This window comes from Mchenga conophoros, linkage group LG20 (genome assembly GCF_057382185.1).
Source record: "Mchenga conophoros isolate Kocher_MC1m ecotype Shallow Benthic linkage group LG20, M_conophoros_male_GT1.1, whole genome shotgun sequence".
NCBI lineage: Eukaryota > Metazoa > Chordata > Actinopteri > Cichliformes > Cichlidae > Mchenga > Mchenga conophoros.
In genome coordinates, this window is record NC_140545.1 from 21,462,119 (window position 1) to 21,484,253 (window position 22,135).

The 22,135-nt window shown below is 37.6% G+C and overlaps 3 protein-coding genes across 4 annotated transcripts in view; 1 reads left to right on the forward strand and 2 right to left on the reverse strand.

Moving 5' to 3' along the window:
- Nucleotides 1-1,843: 1,843 nt before the first annotated feature.
- Nucleotides 1,844-7,117, reverse strand: LOC146550751 (uncharacterized). 2 transcript variants are annotated; one of them, XM_085259982.1, is made up of 5 exons: nt 6,640-7,117; nt 4,732-5,216; nt 4,271-4,334; nt 2,287-3,319; nt 1,844-2,151 (listed from the first exon to the last, which is right to left on the reverse strand). In XM_085259982.1, coding segments are annotated over exons 1-5 (1,863 nt in total). In that variant the 5' UTR covers nt 6,919-7,117; the 3' UTR covers nt 1,844-2,149. The 2 variants fall into 2 exon arrangements, with proteins under 2 accessions (XP_085116108.1, XP_085116107.1); XM_085259981.1 differs by having other exon boundaries at nt 4,732-5,219.
- A 1,553-nt stretch (nt 7,118-8,670) lies between these two features.
- The window catches only part of LOC146550752 (immunoglobulin-like and fibronectin type III domain-containing protein 1), a 30,198-nt gene continuing 16,733 nt past the window's right edge, over nt 8,671-22,135 (reverse strand). The window contains exons 22-29 of the mRNA XM_085260294.1: nt 11,061-11,240; nt 10,800-10,928; nt 10,387-10,695; nt 10,018-10,103; nt 9,719-9,911; nt 9,328-9,624; nt 8,915-9,241; nt 8,671-8,808 (exon numbers count right to left, since the gene is read on the reverse strand). Coding sequence (XP_085116420.1) covers nt 8,804-8,808; nt 8,915-9,241; nt 9,328-9,624; nt 9,719-9,911; nt 10,018-10,103; nt 10,387-10,695; nt 10,800-10,928; nt 11,061-11,240 — 1,526 coding nt within the window. The 3' untranslated portion in view covers nt 8,671-8,803. The remainder of the gene's footprint in view (nt 8,809-8,914; nt 9,242-9,327; nt 9,625-9,718; nt 9,912-10,017; nt 10,104-10,386; nt 10,696-10,799; nt 10,929-11,060; nt 11,241-22,135) is intronic.
- On the forward strand, nt 15,088-20,918 carry LOC146550753 (uncharacterized). Its single transcript, XM_085260295.1, has 11 exons — nt 15,088-15,263; nt 15,396-15,564; nt 15,908-16,778; nt 18,157-18,275; nt 18,364-18,486; nt 19,148-19,213; nt 19,335-19,423; nt 20,094-20,199; nt 20,397-20,502; nt 20,651-20,712; nt 20,806-20,918. Exons 1-11 carry the CDS (start codon nt 15,088-15,090, stop codon nt 20,896-20,898), a joined length of 1,980 nt encoding a protein of 659 aa, XP_085116421.1. The 3' UTR covers nt 20,899-20,918.

Here is a 22,135-nt window from a genome sequence, read left to right on the forward strand (position 1 = left end):
CTGAATTTTGTTACATTTTGTGGCAAACTGGAAAACCAAAAAGATACATAATTTCTCTATACAGCGGAGTAAAACTATTTTAAGTGCACAGGAGAGTAAAATTTTTTAGTGTTAATAACTAAAGTTTCAGTGCTCATTATAATGTCGTCCAGTACTGTACAACAGGCTCAAGTTTTTAATAAAACTAAGAACTAATGCACTAATATGGCATAGAAGAATGCACTTAAGTTTTAGGGACATAGATAATATTTGATAGCAGCATAACTTATTGTAATAAGGTTCATAGGTTTCTGGACAATGAGGCATTTATTAGAATTTTTCCTCGGTAAACCTGCACAATGGGTTTTATATCAAACAATCAAAATGTTATTGCAGGGCAAACTTTTAGTTTTAATTCAAGTAATTTAACTAAAGTACTGCATTAACTCTTTTAGAATTACAGCCTTTTTCATATATAATATTCCATTTTTAGAGGCTCCTGTGTTGTGGTGTACAGAGACAAAATTATAAAAAAAAATGTGTAACTGTTTAAGATAAGAAACAGACTGAGGTGTTCCTGGCGACCATGGCGACACAACAGCAATTAATCAAGTATACAGAAGTGAAAGAACCAGAGTTTATTTTACAAACATAATTGTTATACTGATAATAAACACAACCTTTAAAAAAAAGTGTGCTCTAGGTTTGTTTTATTTCGTTTTTTTGTAAAAATGCACAGTAAAAATCACTTCTTGGAAACATATTTCACATTTGTAAAATATGAATACACATATTTGTAATTTCCTGAAAAAAAATTAAGAAAAAAAGACATTTGAGATACTAAAATATTTTGCTCTAAGGTTACACTCACTTTAGCAACAATATTTTTGATTATTGGAAAACTCACATTATTTGAAATCATGTTTCTTGCTTTGTTTCTGTTGCTAAACATGTTAATAACGCCATTTGTTCCTCCCTCAATTCATCTTTGCTGTCAGTGTGCTGCAGAAAAACACTTAAATCTGAAAACTACATCAACATTATTATAAAGCTAAGCTTTCGTCAAAAGATATTTTTAGATGATGTATAAAATGAGTCGCCTCTTGGCTTTGTGGACAACTTGTTCTCTAGTTGGTGTGACTGATGCTTTGAATGACATGTGAATACTTCTGCTGTCCTAAAAATGTAACTTAAGCACAGTGCAGGCTCCAACCCCTCATATGCAGAACACTTTGTCCCTGAGGTGCATCATTAAGCTTTTTTTCTAAAGTTGCATAGTCTTTCTATGATTGTTTGTTAAAGACACACAACATTTATTAACATATGATTAATTAAAAAGCAGCAGAGTAATGACAGAGTAATAACCTTTTGACCTCCCTGTATCTCACAATACCACCAGTGTGTTCTGTCTGGCTGGAATTGTAATCAGTTAAAAAGTGCAAATAAAATGATAATAACCAAATCTATAGAGCAAGCACAGCTCTAGTTATTAAACACTAAAAAACAAACATGTCTTTAAAGAGTAAAAAAAAGTTTAATAAACTTTGCCATACCTTTAAAAAAACACTCTTATTAATTCAGTTATTGCATATTATTGATTTTCTACCATTTTTCTTGTAGTTTTTTTCCCCTGTGTAAACAACATCAGGGACACAATGAATTACAGAACTGTAATTGTTGTTTCTCGTGATACATTTCAGGCAGTGACAAAAAGCAGCACACTTTGTCACCAAGACAGGTATTACTTATGGCTTCAAGGTCACAGCTTATGCACTGGCTTCTTGTTATTTCATTAACAGCTTGGTAGAAAATAGTGTAAATTGTTATGACAAGTGGAATTTATTTTCTTTAAAAAACATAATCATTTGATGGGTTAAGGCTTGTTAGACTGTTATTGGCAGGTAAACCCTGAATGACTCATTTCCTTACAAAAACGAGCCATGTTAGATTTTGAGGTACAGGTTTCAGCTCTGCATGTTGACGGAATTTTCGATTAGGTGTGCCTTTCAGAAAGCAAATGAGTAATGCACCTCGACAACAGTGATCAATAACTCTTTCTAACAGTATTTTTTATATTGCAGACAGTGGTGGAAGTCGGAGAAAGCTCCTGTTTTTCTTGATGGATAGGTCCATAGCATAAAAGAATGAAATTTCTTCCTGGTGGTATGCACTCTGTAAAAACATTAAAAAGAAGATATTAGAATGGATATATCAGTAAACACATTTTAGTAAGGCAGAATAGTCAATTAATAACTTGGATTGATAATCAAGTCATTATTTATGAAAAAAAAGAAAGTGAAATCTTACATTTGTCTTCTGGCAAAGCATCAAATTCTAAAAACTCCTCTTCTTCATCAGCCTCCTGTGGGTCCTCTGCACCATGGTTCTCCTCTTCATCTGCTGCTTCCTGCTGTTCGTCCTCTACTTCTGACACTTCTTCCTCTACATCTGGTTGTTCTGCCTCAAGCACTGCCTTCCAAAGCTGCTCCTCTTCTCCAGATGGTACGTGTTCTTCTGACTTCTCCCTTTCATCGTCTTCCGACTCCTCTTTCTCCAACACCGTCTCATCCTCATCTCTTGCTTTGAGGCTCTCATCTTGGACTGTTGAGTCTTCCTCACCTTTCTCTCTTTCAGGTGCCTCCTCTTCATCGCCTTTCCGGTTCTCGTCTTCAGGCATCTGCTCTTGAGCATTGGGTCCCTCCTCTTCTGTCAGTGTTGTGTGTCCCTTCTCTTCTTCTGATACAGTAACAGACTTCTCTTGTTTTGCATCATCTTCCTCTACTGCCTCTGCCTGCTGTGTAGGAACAGTTTCCTCTGTCGCAGACTCCACCTTTTCAACAGGAGCTGTATCTTGTGTATTTAGTTCTTCTGGCTCATCAGACTCTGCCTCTTCTTCCTCTTGGGTGGATGTAACTTTTTCATCAGCTGTAGGAAGAGTCTCTTCTTCTTCTGATTCAGCTGGTGCAGCTACCTCTTCCTCTTCCTCTCCAGCTGCTATGGGTGTCTCTTCTTCAGTGTCTATGTCTTCTACTTTTTCAGTTCCTAAGGCTTCTTCTTCTTCTTCTTCCTCCTCCTCCTCCTCCTCCTCCTCCTCCTCCTCTTCTTCTTCCTCCTCGTCAGTTTCTACATTTTCTACTTCTTGTTCACTGCCCAAGGCTTCTTCTTCAGTTTCTACAGTTTCTACTCTTTTTTCAGCTTCTACAGGTGTTTCTTCTTCTTTTTCTTCACTTCCTGCAGCTTCCTCTTCCTCTTTGGTTTCCGCCTCTTCTTCAGTTGTAGGAATTGTTTCTCCCTCTGTCTTTTCCAGAGGCTTGGTCTCAGGTTTCGTTTCTGCCACAGACTAAGATAAGCAAAGTCATATCAAATAACTGGAGCAAAATATTTACTATTCAGCTATGTAGGCATCTACGTAGGTATCTCAGTGAATGTGACGTGATTAACTGACATACAAAACAGGAAACTGCACCACACGAGTGTAAATGCTGATGTAAATCCATTGGGGAATCCATGCCAGGCAATTAGCTTCTTCAAATTAATGTGATGAAAATGTTATTATGGTTCCTAATGGGCACACTGTGAACGGAAATAGTAAAGAGGCCATGTGTGGTGACAGCATGTGTGTTAAGCCATGTCAAGCATGTTCTGCCATTGAAATGTAATCTAATTAAATGCGATAGCTTAAAAATGTTCTTTCAGTACATATTTAATAACTAATAAATCTAACATATAGTCCTAGATATCTGATTGTATTCCAAGTTGTTATTTATTTTCCTTTTAAAGATAAATCTGGTCTAGCCTGGTTAATCTGATTCTAATGACTGATTTATTTAGAGAGCTATTAGGCCATATTTTTCTTACCTAATCATGAGTTCTCAGGTTCTTGTGGCAGGTTTAAAAAAGTTTAAGGTTTAAGAATCATGTAAATATCACATGTCACATGCAGCTGTACTATATGAATAAACATCAACAAACTTAAAGTAAAAATATTATTAGACGGACTGAATAAAGCAAAACAAAATGATGATTTAATAGATTTGACTGTCAGGACTAAAAGGGTTGTGCTTAACACACAAATATCAAAATTAGATAAAATATTACATCAGCAGGGGCACTCACATTTGATCTGTTTATTTGCCATTTAACATTAATTTGACCTGACTGCTAAGATCATGATTTGCTACCTTTTTTCCATTTTATTTTTTTCCATTTTGCATTTAATTAATAAGATCACCCAATGGGCTTCTTTGTTATTACGGGCTGCTAAGTTCTGATCCTCCAGACTGTGACGTACCACATTAAGTTCCTGTACTCTGGCCTGATGAAGCCACTGCGACTGCTCATGTTCAAACAACTCTCTGAAAGACAGAAGACAGAATAAATTTCTCTTATGATCTTGTGGTCATTATTTTGTACCTTCATGAAGCTTTACTCACAAAACATACCGATAGTTTTATTACAACACTTCTATTTCAAAGCTCAAATGACAATAATAGCATGTGAGCCACGTTCTCTTGATGGTTATGTAAGCTTCAAAGACTTTTCAGCTTTAAAACTTATGAATACAAAATAAATATTTACATAGATCATGGCAAACTCACAGTGTGATAAAGAGGCCTACCAACTCTGGTCTAGAGTAACACAGAGTTGCAGACAGTGGCAGCCAACAGGGCTTTGGCAAAGACAACATAAAATCATGGGTGAGAGGAGGCAAGTTATTTCCTCCACTGCTCTTTTTCCCACTCCACCACCTACCTGACAGTAGTCATTTCGACCACGCTAGCCTTCAACTGAGTCTGGTAGGCGTCTAGCTGGTCCTTCAGTCTGAGCATCACAGCAGCCTGTCTATCCAGGGCGGCACTCACTGTGGCAATCTCTCCAACTTTCTCCTCCAGCTTAGATTCTGCTTCTTCCAGGCCACCTGTCAAGATGTCGACCTTCTGGGCTAGCTCACCAGTCAGTGTGGCTAAAACCTCCACCTTCATTTTAACATCTTCAAACTCCTCACTCTTTCCTTTCAACATGGTCTGCAGCTGGCTCAGTTGCTCCAGAGACACTGTGGCTTGTTGCATCTCTGCCAGGCGGGTTTTCATCTCTGTGTGGAGTGACAGCACCTGAGCGGGGAGGTCTGATGTCTTGAGCTGTTCGGCTGTAGCTAAGGCCATACCCACCTGCTTCTGGGCCAGTGAATAGGACTCCTCAAGGGCATTAAGTCGGGCCTCCACGTTGTCCGAAATATGCTGCTGCAACAAGACACAGGAATGACACAGAGTCAAGCTAAGGGACTATTATCCTCACTTATTTTTATGATTGATAGACTCTTAACTGTCACTGGACAACAATTATGCTTATTGGGAAAATATTTTGTTACTATTAAAGGGACGGAAACACCAAGGACAGTTTTTTGTTAATTTTCTTTTACCTTTATTTGCATTGCATTGTTTGCTTAGATTCTGTATAATATAGTATAATATAATATAACGAATGCTTGGGGGAAGGAAATATGTAGCCACACCAAAATCTCATCATTAACAGGCGTGATCATGAACAAGCCATTTAGGAAATCTCACTTAACAGAGATGAACCTCAGATCTTTGATTTATTTGCAGTTATGCTAAAACTGTCTTTTTTGCATTCTTTATAACCTTTTCTGGATTCTTCATTAAGCTTTCTCCTTACAACATCCTGAAGCATTTCACATTTGTGAGCGACAGAACAATTTACCACTCATACAGAAAATATTTGCCGAACAAGACTGAGCTAGCTGAAATGTTCTCGTGCAAAGTTTCTGCAACCCTGTCTTTTCTGAATAGAAGAAATACTTAAGGGAAGGAAATACAGATATACTTAATACTTCTTGGAATACCATGAATTGAATTTGAAACACATGGAAGAAGACTAAAATACTGAACATGGCAGTCATGAACTACTATTTACTGTTATATAACAGGTTAACACAGGTAATGTGTTTAACTATAAATATAATTATCTCTTACATAAAGTGTGTCCTTTCAGATTTATAGACAGACACACACAACATCGCTCTTTCTGCTTTTCTACAGTCTTTCAGATTGCCTGCAAAGAGCCTCTGAGCTGGTGTTCAGTATCAAAATCACAGACTAAATTTAGCCTTGGCTCATTACTGCCTTGTTTATTATTATTTTGGCAGCATCTTCAGCACAGCTTTGGGGGCATATTCTTGACTGGTATTACAATACAGAATTTTCCACAGAACCTAGAGACTAAAAGAGATCTATTTTACATTTGAGTCATTGGTACAGGCATTTGTAGGTCAAGAATAATCCTCATTACAAACGTCAGCAGCTGTGTGGATGTTAGAAATAGCAGCGTTTTGTACTCACTCCAGTGAGGCTGTTGGCATGTGGAAATCTGATAGAGGCCTGCAGCTAACTTTCCTTACTTGCAACTGACAACGTGTGCTGGAGCATTTTATTTTATTTTTTCTGTGTGTGTGTGTGTGTGTGTGTGTGTGTGTGTGTGTGTGTGTGTGTGTGTGTGTGTGTGTACAGAGTTTTTTTTTTATTCTAATCTTGTGAAAATATGGTTCACAAGATTGGTTGTTCATTATAAATATTGGCTATCAATAAGTGCATCTGGTGCTTTTGGTGGCTTGCAGTTTTAGGTGACTGGATATATTCTTACCTTGTTGCCAGACTGTCGCATTTCTTCGTGGGAGGATTGTAGTTTCACTATCTTCATCTGTATGCCCATGAGATTGTCTGTTAAGTAGGTTAAAGTTTGGTACTGCTGGAAACAGAACCACACTCCGGTGGCACCTCCAATCACAAAAATCAGAAATAAAACCAATAGAAGTGTGTAGTTATTCCCTCCAGGGCGAACTTCTGTCTCCATAACTTCATTTTTGAATATGTTATCTTCATGTTTGTGGTTGTTTTTCGCTTTCCGGTGCTTGGCTGTCATTGCGCTAAAAAGGACACAACGTCCGAATCAGGTAGTGAGGTGATATTTAAGGACCCGGTGGGTAAGCACGCTTGGGCCGTGGTGTGAGCAGTGATTTACTTCGGATGGATCCTTTAAGTTGCGTGGTGCACCGATCGGCCCGGGTTAATCACTCCACAATAAAGCTGCAGCGGGTCGTTGGCGAAGCAGTAGTGAGGGAGGTGTGAGAGGGAGGCGTGAACAGTAGGTAGCGTGGTTGTCCATTCAGGAAGATCAAGGAGGAGCGGAGGGCCGGGCTGCCATCAGGAGTGGCTGAGCCCTGAGTCACGGTGGTTGACTGTCATCTAATGGAAACACTGCACGTCCGCTGATGGAGTGCCGTGCGCTATTTTTTTTTACTTCAGAAGCCATAAGTGTAAATGGCAGGTCTGCACGTTTCCACTGTGGACCAGACTCACTCTAGTATTTAACAAAAGGGTGCCATAAGAAAATATTCATTAAGTACAATTAATTAAAAGAAAGTGTAATATAAAATGTTACTTTGGAAAGGCCATGTTCAGTGTCACTCTCTGACTCTGTAAAATTCCCCTTTGCAGTAAAGGTCACCTTCAGTTTCTAAAATGTCAACATTTTCTTGGTCTTTGCTGCTTTGTTTCAGTCTTCCTCGTTAGTTTAAAGGTTCAGCTCCATTTTTGAATGTTATGTTTCCTTTTCAGCTGATACTTCATTTCTACATTTATTTTTGTCCTTCGTGTTGTCTTTTGTCTTCCCGTCTCTCACATTTTCCCCAATAACTATTCTTGTTGTTTTTCTTAGCAGAGCTACTAAACACCCATCCAAACATATGCCTTCAATAATGGTTGACAATTAAAAACTATAGGGAACAGTAAAAACGATTGACATACACTGTTCTCACTTATAACGTATTTTGCAAACACTAACATTACCGCTAACAGGTGGATTTTCCGTTTCGGTGCAGTTAGCCCAACAACAAGGAACCACTTACTTTATCCCTATTTTTTTTGTTAACATAAAACGCATTGTTGCAGCCAGGGACAGTTTACAAAATGATCTTCTTAGAATGATTTTTGGTTTTAGTCTCATTGATTTATTATTATTGGTTATTGGTTCTGTTTCTGGTTTATTAAGCTAATAATAATGATGACGATAACAACAACAACAGTATTAATCTATTAGCCAGCACCAACCAATCCGTTGACATTCTGTACTGACACAAGATGGCGCTAAACATCTTCTAAAAACTTAACTGTAAACACTTCTTTCTTAAAGCCATCTTCACCAACAGTATTAAAGCTATGACAGTTTTTGAGAGCATGGCTCCATGGTATAATTTAGCCTTTATACGTATAAATACATATACATGTTTCCTGTCCACTTAAACGTTTCCATCATATTTTTTTTATTTATTAATTCATTTTACAAAATATGACATAAAGAAATTTTGCCTCACAGTTACCTATCAGGGGATTATATGTGTAGTAAATAATACAATACACATTTCTTTGCGAGGCTTTTTGACAAACGTTCTGATTGTACCACTGCTGTAGTATTTAAAGTGTATGCCTGCAATAAATTATAGCCATCTTTACAAATAACTCTCAAGTATTTGTTCAGATGATTCATCAACTGATCTAATATGTGATGGGTATTCTGCTGGTTACTGGATTAAGGGCTCAACCAAGACTCTTTAAATCATGACCAAAAACAAACAGGAAACCTTGTCGAACCATAAACAAATGTAATTATTTTTTAATTGTATTTATTTATTTATTTTATTTTAGTACCAATTCAATAAACAAGAGCACAATCTTGCCAATCATCCTGTGCTACACAGTTGATCTTTCAAATAAATGTTGCTCACACCGTACTGGCATCTTCCATGTCTTCACTCTGTGTGAGAGAAAGAGATACAGATTTATTGACCTTTACTATCACCCCCCCACCCCCCCAACAACTAACCCTCACCGTAAATACAGCCAGTATATTTTCTTCTCACCTCTGACATTAAGGATGGTGGAGCATTCGGCTCGTCCCAAGCTGTTCTCTGCAATGACGCTGTACTCTCCCATGTCTTTGGGACCCACACGGAGGATTAACATGGTGCAAACTCCACAGGTGTTGGAGATGTAATAGTTGGTATTAGTGTTTAGACTGATGTGATTTCGATACCATGTTATGCGAGGTTTGGGGTTTCCTTTCACTGCACAGCTCATATAGCATTCATAACCTTTGGGTGCAGTGTGCAGCTTCAGTGGAACAATGAAGGATGGGGCACACCGCAAATCACAGTCCTTCATGGTTGGTACACTTACTAGAAACTTTTCTATGAAAGAGCAGACACAGTATTATCATTTTTTTCTTAAAAAGTGAGTATTTGGACTTTATGATTGTTTGAGATGACAAACACACCTTTCTTCTTCTCCACCTCCCAGGTTGGTGACTCAGAGGGTGCAGATATGCCCATGTCATTTTTGGCATAGACCCGGAAATGATATTCCCTTCCATGCATGATATTGCAGACTGTGAACTTGTTATTGAAGAGCCTGTCAGCCACTGTGACCCACGAACGCTTGGTAGAGTCCAGTTTGGACACGGTGTAGTGGAGACGGTCATCACGCTTCTCATCAGGAGAAGGTTCCCAGATTACTGTCACAGTACCAGGCACATTTTCTTCCAGTTCTACTGGTCCAGGTGGTTTTGGATCATCTGCGAACAGTTTTACTTTCATCAGATCCATCAGCTTTTGTTACGAAAAGATGTTGCAAAAGAAAACGAGTATACAATTATAGTTTTATTTTACCTGTGACCCTGACTTCTGCACTTAATGTTTCCTGCCCTACGAGATTTTTCACCAAAATGGAGTAGATGCCGGAATCAGAGCGCTCAGAAGAAGGAATCAGCAACTGGGAGGAGCCATCAGAGTTACTGATTGTGATCCGCTTTGTAACTGGCACATTATCCTTTAGCCAGATAATTGCTGGCCGAGGAGAAGCCTGTTTAAAAAAAGGAATATCTTCAACGTTTTCTTTTATTGCCTCACCCGTTTCGTTTTGCGAAACCATGGTTTGCCTGATTTTAAAACTGAAATATCATTCTCACCTCAAAATTGACTGTGATCCTGACAGAGTTTCCTGCCCGCACAACAAAGAAACTCTTCATCTTGTTGTTTGTGAATCTTGGCCTCACTGTAGTGGTGACAAAATAAATAAATAAATAAATAAATAAATAAAAAACAAAAAAAAAGGTTTGTACCATATTGTAATTTATCATGGTTCGTAATTGGAATGAACAAAACTATATAAGAAAAGATAAATCATCACAGAAATGTTGTATTCTACCAAGAACGAGTGAATTTTCTGGGGGGGGGGGGGGGGGGGGGTAAAAAGTTTTATTTAAAACAAAAAAAAAAATCATTCTTAGCAGCAACAAACCAACAGAATCTGAAATATCTAAGACTTGTTGACATACCTGGTGAAGGCATTGCCAGTACATAGTTGGGCAGCTCCTCGGGCTCACTCTCTCCTCCATCATTAATGGCAATCACTCTTACCCAGTACATGTCCATGGATTTCAGGCCTTTCACACTGAAGGAAGTCATGATGATGGGGGTACTATTACAGCGGGACCATTCGATGCAATCTGCTTGCCGAATCTCAACAAAATACCCTCTTGCTTCATCCTGTATGCCTGGTTTGTCTTCTGGTTTTGTCCAAGTTAGGACCAAGTGGTTGTAGGAGGTTTCTGTCACCTTAAGGCCTGTAACTTTACCAGGAGGCTCTGGTGTAGTTCAAACATCAGATATTTAAGTTTTGACTAAGCGATACTTGTTAATACATTTTTTTTTAGTCTGTTGTTTCATGGAGAATAGTTGCAACACTTACTCTTAGGATCTCGTGCAAAAACAAACTCTGAAGGGCTGCTAAATTCACCTGCTCCTGAGAGATTTATGGCAGTAACTCGGAATTCATATTCCATACCCGCAACAACATCCTTCACTGCATATTTCTTTTCTACAAAAGAGTTTACATGGAGAAAGACAGAAAGAGAGGAAGGGAGAAAAACAACAGCAAAAAAGAATCCTGTTATGCTCTAATGTCATCAGGTCCATCAGATTAAACTGAGGTAAGTTAAAAAATACGCACCTTTTATGAGCTCATCATTGGCATTGACAACAGACCAGAGATTACTTCCCTTCTTTCGTTTCTCCAAAATATAGCCCAAGATACGTGAACCTCCCGTGTTACTTGGAGGAGCCCATGAAAGATTTATACAGTCATCAAAAGCGCTGGCCACTTTTGGAGGTGCTGGAGGGCCAGGGAAGGCTGAAAAATGCAGAAACGAAATAGATTGTGCTGGTAATGGTTACAATCAGAAAAAAAAAAGCTTTTTTGTTACTTGAGACCAAAATGAAGAAGCAGCCTTGAATCAGAGCACTGTAATTTATGTAGATAAAACAATAACTGTACATATAAACATTAATGTTTTAGCTATGTATGTTCATTTATCAACGTGTACTATGCTGAAATGATTAACATCTAAACTGATAATTGATAAGTTAATTTCATTTACAACACCAGGCTTCACACCTCCTCCAAGGCTAAAAAGGTCTCTTATTTTCATAATGCAGTATATGTATATCATATATGTATATCATCCTATCTAGGTTTCTCTCTTGGTGGTAAACTGTCCCAAAAATTCCTGGCTGTGGACTGTAATCCAGATGGATCCCAAAGTTAAGTTGTGCCAAGCCCCATCACTGGTAAAAATTTCATGGAAACCTCATAACTTTTTCAGTAATACCACTAACAAACAGACACACAAACAGGTGATCTGAGCCAACTACATATCCTCCTAGACAGAAGTAATGGTTAATAATGAAAAGAGTAGTTGTTTACTGCGCATCACTTGATTCATTAAGAAAGGAGAATATGGCCAGTAAAGCACAGTAGGGGGCAGTAACGCCGCTTTCCTACCGGTTGATGCATTTTGAACCATATTTTGGACATGCCACAGAGAGGCAGAGCAGATCTAAATAATGACGTTTGCTGCTTAGATTAGCTGCATCAGTTTCAGGGTCCTGTTAGCTCGTTGTTACACTGTAGGCGAAGAGTCATTAGTGTTATCAGTTGTAACACCTGCGTTTTCCAGGCTGCTCTGAGGGAAAACAAGCCTCCATTCCCAGAAAACAGGTGTTGTGCCAAAGTAGTTACCCCCGTCAAAAATTGTTTCCCCATTCACGGGAGCGCGCAAAGTAGGAGGAGCCACTTGCCCAGCTCCGTTCTGTACGCTACTTGTCACTGATCTGTACGCTACTTGTCACTGATCTGTACGCTACTTGTCACTGATCTGCAGTCGACGCGATAAAGAGTAAAAGCTGGAAAACAGCAGACTCGATGAATTTAATATTAGTTTCGTGATATTGTAATGTGCCGTGTGGAAGACAGTTTACCTTATAATGTACACTGAAATAACCTGCTGGGAATACTTTGTCTAGAAAACGACTTTGATACTATAATACTGTAAAACCAGATGCGATCATGGAAACACGTCGCTCTCCAGTGAATTTACACTCGGTTTACACTTTGTAGCGAAGCTATCACGAATGAGTTTATTTGCAAAATCAATCTCAGTATAACCAATAAGTACAGTAACTTTGGAGAAGATGTCTCATTCACAGCAAAAGTTATGGAGGGATACAGATTTTATCAGGCTGTGTGGCATCGGCTGCCAAAATGTGTGCCCCCCCCCATCTGTAATCCATATTGCCTTTGCCATCACAAAGGGTATATTTGCCAAATAAGTCACAGTATAACCAATAAGTACAGTAACTTTGGAGACCATGTCTCATTCACAGCAAAAGTTATGGAGGGATACAGATTTTATCAGGCTGTATGGCATCGGCTGCCAAAATGTGTGCCCCCCCCCCATCTGTAATCCATATTGCCTTTGCCATCACAGAGGGTATATTTGCCAAATAGGTCACAGTATAACCAATAAGTACAGTAACTTTGGAGAAGATGTCTCATTCACAGCAAAAGTTATGGAGGGATACAGATTTTATCAGGCTGTTTGGCATCGGCTGCCAAAATGTGTGCCCCCCCCCCCCCCCCCCCAATCTATGATGATGCACATTGGCAGAGTTTTTCTTTGTAAATAAATAAAATTTAAAACAACATTTAAATATATATATTTATCGTCTTTGTAAGTAACAGGGCTTTTCAAAAGTTGGCAAGTTAGTTTTGGCCAACCTTTCGTAGGCCTACTCGACTCCGACATTGTCAAATTTTTCCAAAATCTCCGGTCACGTGGGTTTTCCTAATCAATTATGCAAATTAGCTCACATTGTGCGCACGAACCGAAAACCAGAGTGCCTCTGAGCTAACTAAAAGATTACTTTACAATTTGTTTTCGAAAATAACAAACACCACAAGAGGATGGAACCAGACGAGTACAAGATTTTGGTTGCATATAAACTGAAAGGCGAGTATCCAGAGCTTTTCACGAAGAAAGAGAAATTTCTTCTCCGAAGAAAAGCTGCTATTTACGACATTGAAGGTAATAACTGCAACTTTGTAGCGTTTATAAATGTCATCAATACATATATATTAATACATATACAATGGCATAATGTGTAGTCGTAATTTGCACTAACCGATTTAATTAGCTTGACCTTTCTTTGACCTAGTTAACCCCGGTTAATAGGCACATGTGCGTTTATTAAAGTAAAAGTTTTAAGGTTTGCTATTAAGTAGACAGCGTTAACTAAGAACTGTTTTTGTCCTTTTATAGCTTAACTACAATATATTACGTCGTAATTACTTTTGGAGTGGTATGTGCCACACCCATTTACGCAGGTGTACCCACTGTTATGTCTTTATGTCTTTAAATTACATATGTGGAAAATTACTGACAGCAGGAAATTTGGAATTAAACTACTTCGAATTGATATTTGTATTAAAAATAAATCCATGATATCTGAAGGCCATTAGTCATAATTACTTTACACACCCATCACTTTTTTTAGTATCAGTAATACAGTCTTGTGTGTGGCATAATCTTTTTGGTTTCTGAAGTAGTCATACTGTCATAAATATAGAGAACCAGTCCAATAGTCACCCCCAAATTATATCACATAAATAATTGATTCATTACATTCAAGATGTATTGTCATGACTTTTACCACATATAGACCTGTCGTGGTTTAAACAGCTATAATAAACTTTTCTATTTTCTTGTTTATGTTTAGGGGAGCAGCTGTTTTACTGGCGCTACAAAGGCACAGACAAAACCATAAAGATAACGGTAGTCTGTGGGGCTGATGAGGCAAACACAATTTTTTCAGATTTTCATGCCAGTCCTACTGGGGCCCATTGCGGGCAAACAAAAACAAGAGAAGCCATTTCAAAGCGGTTCTACTGGCCAGGGATGTCAGTCGACATCAATAATTGGGTGGGTACTCCAAAACAAACTCTATGTAATTTGACTACAGCTAAATTATTTTAAGAGGAACACAGCAATGTTTCTGTATCTCTCAAAATAAGTTATGTAAACCTTGATCATCAACTATTGTGTTTGTTATTGAATTGCTTTTATTTTTGATTAGGTTTCACAGTGCGCACTTTGCCAGGCAAGTGCTGCAACAATTAAAAAACCAGCAGAATACATTCCGATAAAGGTTAGTCATCGACCATAGCAAATAATCACATTTAATCACACAATGTTTTCATTGCTTAGAAACCTACTGATTATATACTTGAAAAAATTATAACAGTACACTAGCATTCTGTGTAATTTCAGTATTATTAACTTAACTATGATTTTCTTTTTAAGGTCTCTCAGCCATTTGAACTGGTTGGGATGGACCTCATTGGAAAACTTACTGAAACCAACAATGGACATCAATACATATGTGTTTTTATTGATTATTTTACAAAATGGCCACAAGCATACCCTTTAAAGTCAAAATCAGCCGGGGAAGTGACAAACTGTCTCATAAAATTCGTCCACCAGTTCGAAGCCCCGAAAAGGATTCTTACTGACCAAGGCAAAGAATTTGTCAATTCTGTAAGTACTTTAGTCTTTGGCAAAAATATGTGAACTCATATTTGAATAATTTTTTGAAAATGGTTAATTTTCTGGTCTTTATAAATCTGTTGTTGAGATATTAGTATGACAGCTGTTTATTTAAATTCTTATTGTAATGTGCTTATAGCCAGTGTATATAACTTTATTTTGCAGCTCAACAAAAGGGTTTGTGGACTGTTAAAAATTAAAAGAAGCCTCTGCTCCCCCTATCACCCTCAAACGAATGGGCTGGTGGAGAAAATGAATGGCACCATCCAGAGGTAAATTCTTGGAGTACATGTTATACATTTATGGGGGTTCCCTTCAAACAAAACATTAATGCATGACATTAAACTATTAAAAACTGTAAATGATCTTTCATATGAATGTCTTCTATGTGCTTTCATTGTCAGAGCCCTGTGTAAAGTCATTGGCAACCAACCACAAATGTGGGATGAGTACCTGGATGCTGTAATGTTTGGACTCAGAACTAAAAAACAAGTGACCACCAAATACTCGCCTTACTACCTAATGTTCGGCAGAGAGGCTCGCTATCCTTCCGAAATCCCAGAAGAGTTCATGGTATGTCTTTTTGTCTGTGACAAACTACACGGAAATCCCACACAATGAAACTTTTTTAGTTTTTGAGGCGCACGCAGATCAGTTTCAATGGATGCTATGTCACCGCCATAAAAGGACAACAACACTGAATATTTCTATGGATTGTTCCACCCCTCAATAACAGTTTTCTTCGTGTCCAATCAATCCCAGGATACACTGAAGCTTTGCCAGAAATACATTGTGTCTTAAAACCTTACCAAAGACACTTAATGTAAATTTTCACTGTATTTCTCAGTTCTTTTATGTATTATCTGTGTATCTTACACAAATTATAGTAATGATAGACATGTCTTTTGATTCAAAGGTTGATGAGACTGTGGAAGACATTGTGGGGCAGGAGGAGGTGTCGGAAGACATTCAAAAGCATCAAAAACTGTTGGAACTGGTGAAGGACAACGTGGTCAAAGCTCAGGAAAAAACAAAGGGCAAAATAAAAATGATGAAGAGAGATGTCGTCTTCAAAGTTGGTGACAAAGTTTTAAGAGCTAACATAAGAAGCCAGCAGAGGAAAGGGGGGAAACTTGAAGCAAACTTTTTAGGCCCTTACATTATTACAGCAATCCAAGGTAAAAGTGCAGATCTTCAGGATTCCAATGGGACAATCATTCCAAAAGTAAATATTGACCAACTAAAGTTAAGCAAAGACAGCATGCCAAGAGTGCCACACCGGGGTTTAAAGAAAACAGCAGCCACATTACTAACAGCACAACCAGGTCAAGCAGCACCAGCATCTGCTCTAGCTTCACAGGCTACAGCAGCACCAGTGGCGGTAGCACCAGCACCTCCTCCTAGAGCTACACAGGCTACAGCACCAATGGCATCACTTACATCACTACCAGTTCAAACTAAACATCCATTTCCAGTTCCACAAGGTATACCAATAACGGTATCAGAACCAGAGTCAGGAGCAACAGCACAGAAAGACAACGAACCACCAGAACCAGCCACAAGTGCTACAGCACCAGAACACGCTACAGCTCTACAAACCGAATCCAAAACAGCAGCCGACCCAGCCTCAAAGACCATAACAGCAGACCAGGCCTCACAGACCACAACAGCAGACCCAGCCTCACAGACCACAGCTCCAAATGCTACAACCACACAAGCCTCAGCTCCACAGATTACAGCCCAGCAATCTACAGCACAAACCATAGAACCAACAGTTGCAGAGAAATGTAAATAAATATAATATTTTTTTTTATTTTTTTAAAAAAAGGACTTTTGTTCCTATGACAGTGTTTGTTTCATTACTCTGTAGATCATGGCATAGGAAATTTTACACCTTTAAAAAGATTTTGTTAGGTATATTTCCTAACAGAATATTTAAATTTAACAATATGTTAATGCTTTAAAAAAACATTCATGGGGCAAAACATTATAGAAAACTTGTAAAAGGATGTAAGCCACATGTGTAAAATTACACAAATGAAAAAGTGAGTCCTTCAAAACTGTGAATCTTTCTTTTGTTGTTGTGTAACCCAGAATGTTCATGATTGATATTGTACATCTGATGTACACTAAGAGTGAAAAGTTTGGACACACCTTCATTTTAATGTTGCTTCTTAATTTCCTTGTCTATTTTGTAGATTCATTGTTGATTAGAACTCGAGGCATCAAAACTATGAATGGACACATATGGAGCACTAACCCTAACACAAATGATGTAGTAAACCAAAAAGTATGAAAGAACCAAAAATATATTTTATATATTAGATTCTTCAAATTAGCCACCCTTTGCTTTGATCACTGCTTTGCACACTCTAGGCCTTCTGTCAGTGAGCTTCATGGGGTAGTCACCTAAGATGATTGTCACTGCATGAAAAGCATGAACACACAGAAAAACACTGAATGGGAAGGTGTGTCCCAAATTTTGACTAGTAGTGTATGTTCTTCATTTTCTTCTTTTCCAAAATTGCTGTCATATATGCTGCTAGTGACATAGAATGCCCACTACAAGAAGTATATTAATGTTGTGATGATGACTGCCTGCCAGCAACAGTTCGAAAGATCAAATACTCTTTAAGACGCTGCTTTTAACAGCCCAAAAATTGACACTCTATTTTACAGATAATAAAACTAGTTTTGGAGGAGAAAAATAACATTTTTCCAGAAAAGGTTATGTAATAGTAAAGGCCACAGGTGCAAGCCTTGAGCCTGAGTATTTTAAAATATAGTCATGTAGCTGCAACTAAACATAATTTTAAAAAATTGTTGTAATAGGTGTTTTTGCTGGAAAAAGATATGATAGGGGGCAAGAGCATTTCTATTGCTATGTATTTAAATTTCTTTTCTTTTATTAATATGAATTTATTTAAATTTCTTTGTAGAACATTGTAAGTGTAACTTTACCCCAAAATAAAAGCAAATTTAAGTTCTCCTTTTTTTTTTTACAAAATACAATGTTAAACCATGTGCCCATTTTATCAGCGTCTTAAAAGTATTTACCCTGAAACACGTCTTTTGTCAGACAACTACATAAGAAATTATGCATTTGAAATTTTGATTTACATTTAGTCCTGCTGACTTATCTCTTTTTCTCATTACTTTTTGTAGATATAATGGATGCCTGGGCTGGAAAGAGTCCTCACATTCTACTCTCCAGAATTGGTGCTTACAAATTATTCTACTGGGATATCCAACAAATTGGTCCAGACATGGAGTTGGAAAGTGAGGTACATTGATCTTTACTGACAACAATGCAACTATCAGTGTTTTATTCATTGACAACAGTTAACAAATGTTTACATTTTGTATTCGCAGTCTATTAATGCATATCTTGAGATCATGGTGAGACAATGCAATCGTCATAATTCAGCAAAAGCAGCATTCATTGATTCATTTTCAATGACTGCCATTTGGAAGAGAAAAGCTCCAAGACTCAATGTAGGTATCTCTAGAAAGAATCTTGTGTGTATTGTTTAAGTACCTCTGATCATATCCACATCCAGATTTAGATTGGATAACAGCTTATGCTGAAAGAATAAATTGAGACTGGGGTTAGTAGATGTGGATAGTTTATCAGACTTGACAGTTCTCTTTTGTTCTCTGCTTGTCTGGTTTCCTCCTCTTTTTGTACACACTCCAATCAATGCTTGATTTGAAATTTTCAAACATTTGGGCTAATATCTCTTTTGAAATCATCAACACTGCTTCATCTCTTTAATAGGTACCTTTTTATTATCAAGTGATTCTTACGTCACTGTTAAAGAGGCTTAAGAAAGCATTAAACATTATTCTGCAGATGGTAAAAGGATCGCATTGAAAATGATTGAAAATGAACTCCATGTCCAAAAAAAATCCTTAGAAAGACCTTTATTAGTCTTGGAGGAAGTAATGTGCAAAACCACTTATAAAAAATATAAGATAGTCCAGCTTCTTGCACAGGTTAAAGAAATGAGGGGTGAATCATGGCTTTCGCACAGTACTTTATAAGTGGATGATATATAATATATCATAAATTGCTTTAATAAAAAAGGACTCTAAACAACATGTTATTGCATTTCTTTCTGAAGTGAATATTTTTATTGTTTTGTTTCAATTTAAGATCAAACCCATGGAGCATGAAGTCATTCTGGGAATTGTAAATGAACATCATCACTGGACATTAGTGGTAAAAAAATAATTGCATTTACAATATTCATCAAATCAGTTTTATAAGACAAATGCATGGCATGCAGATAATCTTAACTCTTGAATTATTACATGTAATTCTCCACATAATTTTACTGTAGGTCATTTACCCACAAGAAAAGAAGTCACTGTATCTTGATCCACTCGGAGAAACTAAACAAGGTATCCAAAATTGTTTGGAATCAACAAGGTAAGGATAAATGTTGAAATTTATTTTGACCCTTTATTAAACGCTTTGTTGCTGTTGTTATTTATGTGTTTATTATGACAATTATAAGTATGATGTCAATCAAAAAAAATTAAAAAAAAATTGGCACTCAAAATTAAAAAAATAGCAGCAACAGGTTTGAATTTTTGTGTTGGCCTTCTGATATTGTGGTGTTATGGGTTAATTTTGCCTTTAAAGAGAAGTCTCCCCATGTTTCAATGTTTATTTGAGGACCTGATGTCTGTATGAGATGATGTTTTTACATTAGAAAATATAGCATGGGGAGAATAATGTTTAGTAGTTGCATAAAGTGTTGCGGAGGTTTAGCACTAAAACATCAGACAAATGTCTAAAATAATTTCACATAGGTTATACATGTGTGAATTTCATCTTTGCTCCTCCTCCACATCTCTTCAAAGTGTACTGTGTAAGTGATTGATTTCTATATCATGGGCGGAAACGGGAAAAAAAGCAGAAGTAATTGTCCACGGAAATGCGTTGTAGACTTTTAAAAAGTAATGATTTTAACAAAACATGTGGTCAGTTCTTAACTTGATGTTCAACAGACACTTAAGCTCTCCATACTGTTCACCTTCTTGTGTCACCAAAATTTTAAAACATGTTATTTGTTTTTATTGTACTTGTCTTTCAGGGCATTCATGCGAAAAAAAGGATGCAACGTCTCAAGATGGACTTGTGACACAGTCAAACACCCAAAACAAGTGGACGCTACCTCATGTGGAGTCTTTGCATTGAAAGTACGAGTCTTAACCGTAATACATACATATATACGAGAATATTGGAAATGTTGTGTTGTAATAAATGTTAATGACAGGAAAAGGAATATAAGATAATTACACAATAAAAGAAAGAAATTGATTCACAGGAAACAAATTACTATAAAATAACATTTACGATATTAGCCTATTTAGTCATCTTCGAATCTCTTTTTCAGTTTGCTGAAAAGATCTTGCGAAAAGAGTCAATAGACTTTCTGTCTACAAAAAAGGCCATAAACACACACAGGCTGCAAATTGCCACCACTCTTCTCCTAGAGACAGGTAACTCATTTTCCACCATTCAGTGTTCTCACATCATGAATATTTTCATCATGATGGCTGTAGAAACAAACCATATAGTTGTTTGAATGAAGTAATAAGTGCAGTAGGTAGTATACTCTATGTGCTATTTTTTCACTTTTTAAAACAGATGACTTGACAAACATCTGTAATTTCTGCGGGGAAGAAGAGCATGAAACTGACAACAAATGGGTAATGACATCAAGAAAGACTGCTAAATGTTATGATCAATTCCCATAAATGAAATTTTAACATTGGGATTTGTAATTATTTTTTTTTTTACAGATTCAGTGTGAGATGTGTTTGCGGTGGTTCCACCAGCTCTGCGTGAAAAGCCCACCACCAGAAGATGTGTTTATTTGTCTCGCTTGTACATAGTTGACACTAAAGGTCCACAGCTAGTGTTCTTATGGCACACATTGTCGAGAACACATATCTACATATATAGATGTAGATGTTAAATTAAAAAGTCTAAAAAACCAAATGGTCTCCAAAGTTACTGTAGTTATTAGTTATACTGTGACTTATTTGGCAAATATACCCTTTGTGATGGCAAAGGCAATATGGATTACAGATGGGGGGGGGGGCACACATTTTGGCAGCCGATGCCACACAGCCTGATAAAATCTGTATCCCTCCATAACTTTTGCTGTGAATGAGACATCTTCTCCAAAGTTACTGTACTTATTGGTTATACTGTGACCTATTTGGCAAATATACCCTCTGTGATGGCAAAGGCAATATGGATTACAGATGGGGGGGGGGGGCACACATTTTGGCAGCCGATGCCACACAGCCTGATAAAATCTGTATCCCTCCATAACTTTTGCTGTGAATGAGACATCTTCTCCAAAGTTACTGTACTTATTGGTTATACTGTGACCTATTTGGCAAATATACCCTCTGTGATGGCAAAGGCAATATGGATTACAGATGGGGGGGGCACACATTTTGGCAGCCGATGCCATACAGCCTGATAAAATCTGTATCCCTCCATAACTTTTGCTGTGAATGAGACATGGTCTCCAAAGTTACTGTACTTATTGGTTATACTGTGACTTATTTGGCAAATATACCCTTTGTGATGGCAAAGGCAATATGGATTACAAATGGGGGGGGCACACATTTTGGCAGCCGATGCCACACAGCCTGATAAAATCTGTATCCCTCCATAACTTTTGCTGTGAATGAGACATCTTCTCCAAAGTTACTGTACTTATTGGTTATACTGTGACTTATTTGGCAAATATACCCTTTGTGATGGCAAAGGCAATATGGATTACAGATGGGGGGGGGGGGGGCACACATTTTGGCAGCCGATGCCACACAGCCTGATAAAATCTGTATCCCTCCATAACTTTTGCTGTGAATAAGACATCTTCTCCAAATTTACTGTACTTATTGGTTATACTGAGATTGATTTTGCAAATAAACTCATTCGTGATAGCTTCGCTACAAAGTGTAAACAGAGTGTAAATTCACTGGAGAGCGACGTGTTTCCATGATCGCATCTGGTTTTACAGTATTATAGTATCAAAGTCGTTTTCTAGACAAAGTATTCCCAGCAGGTTATTTCAGTGTACATTATAAGGTAAACTGTCTTCCACACGGCACA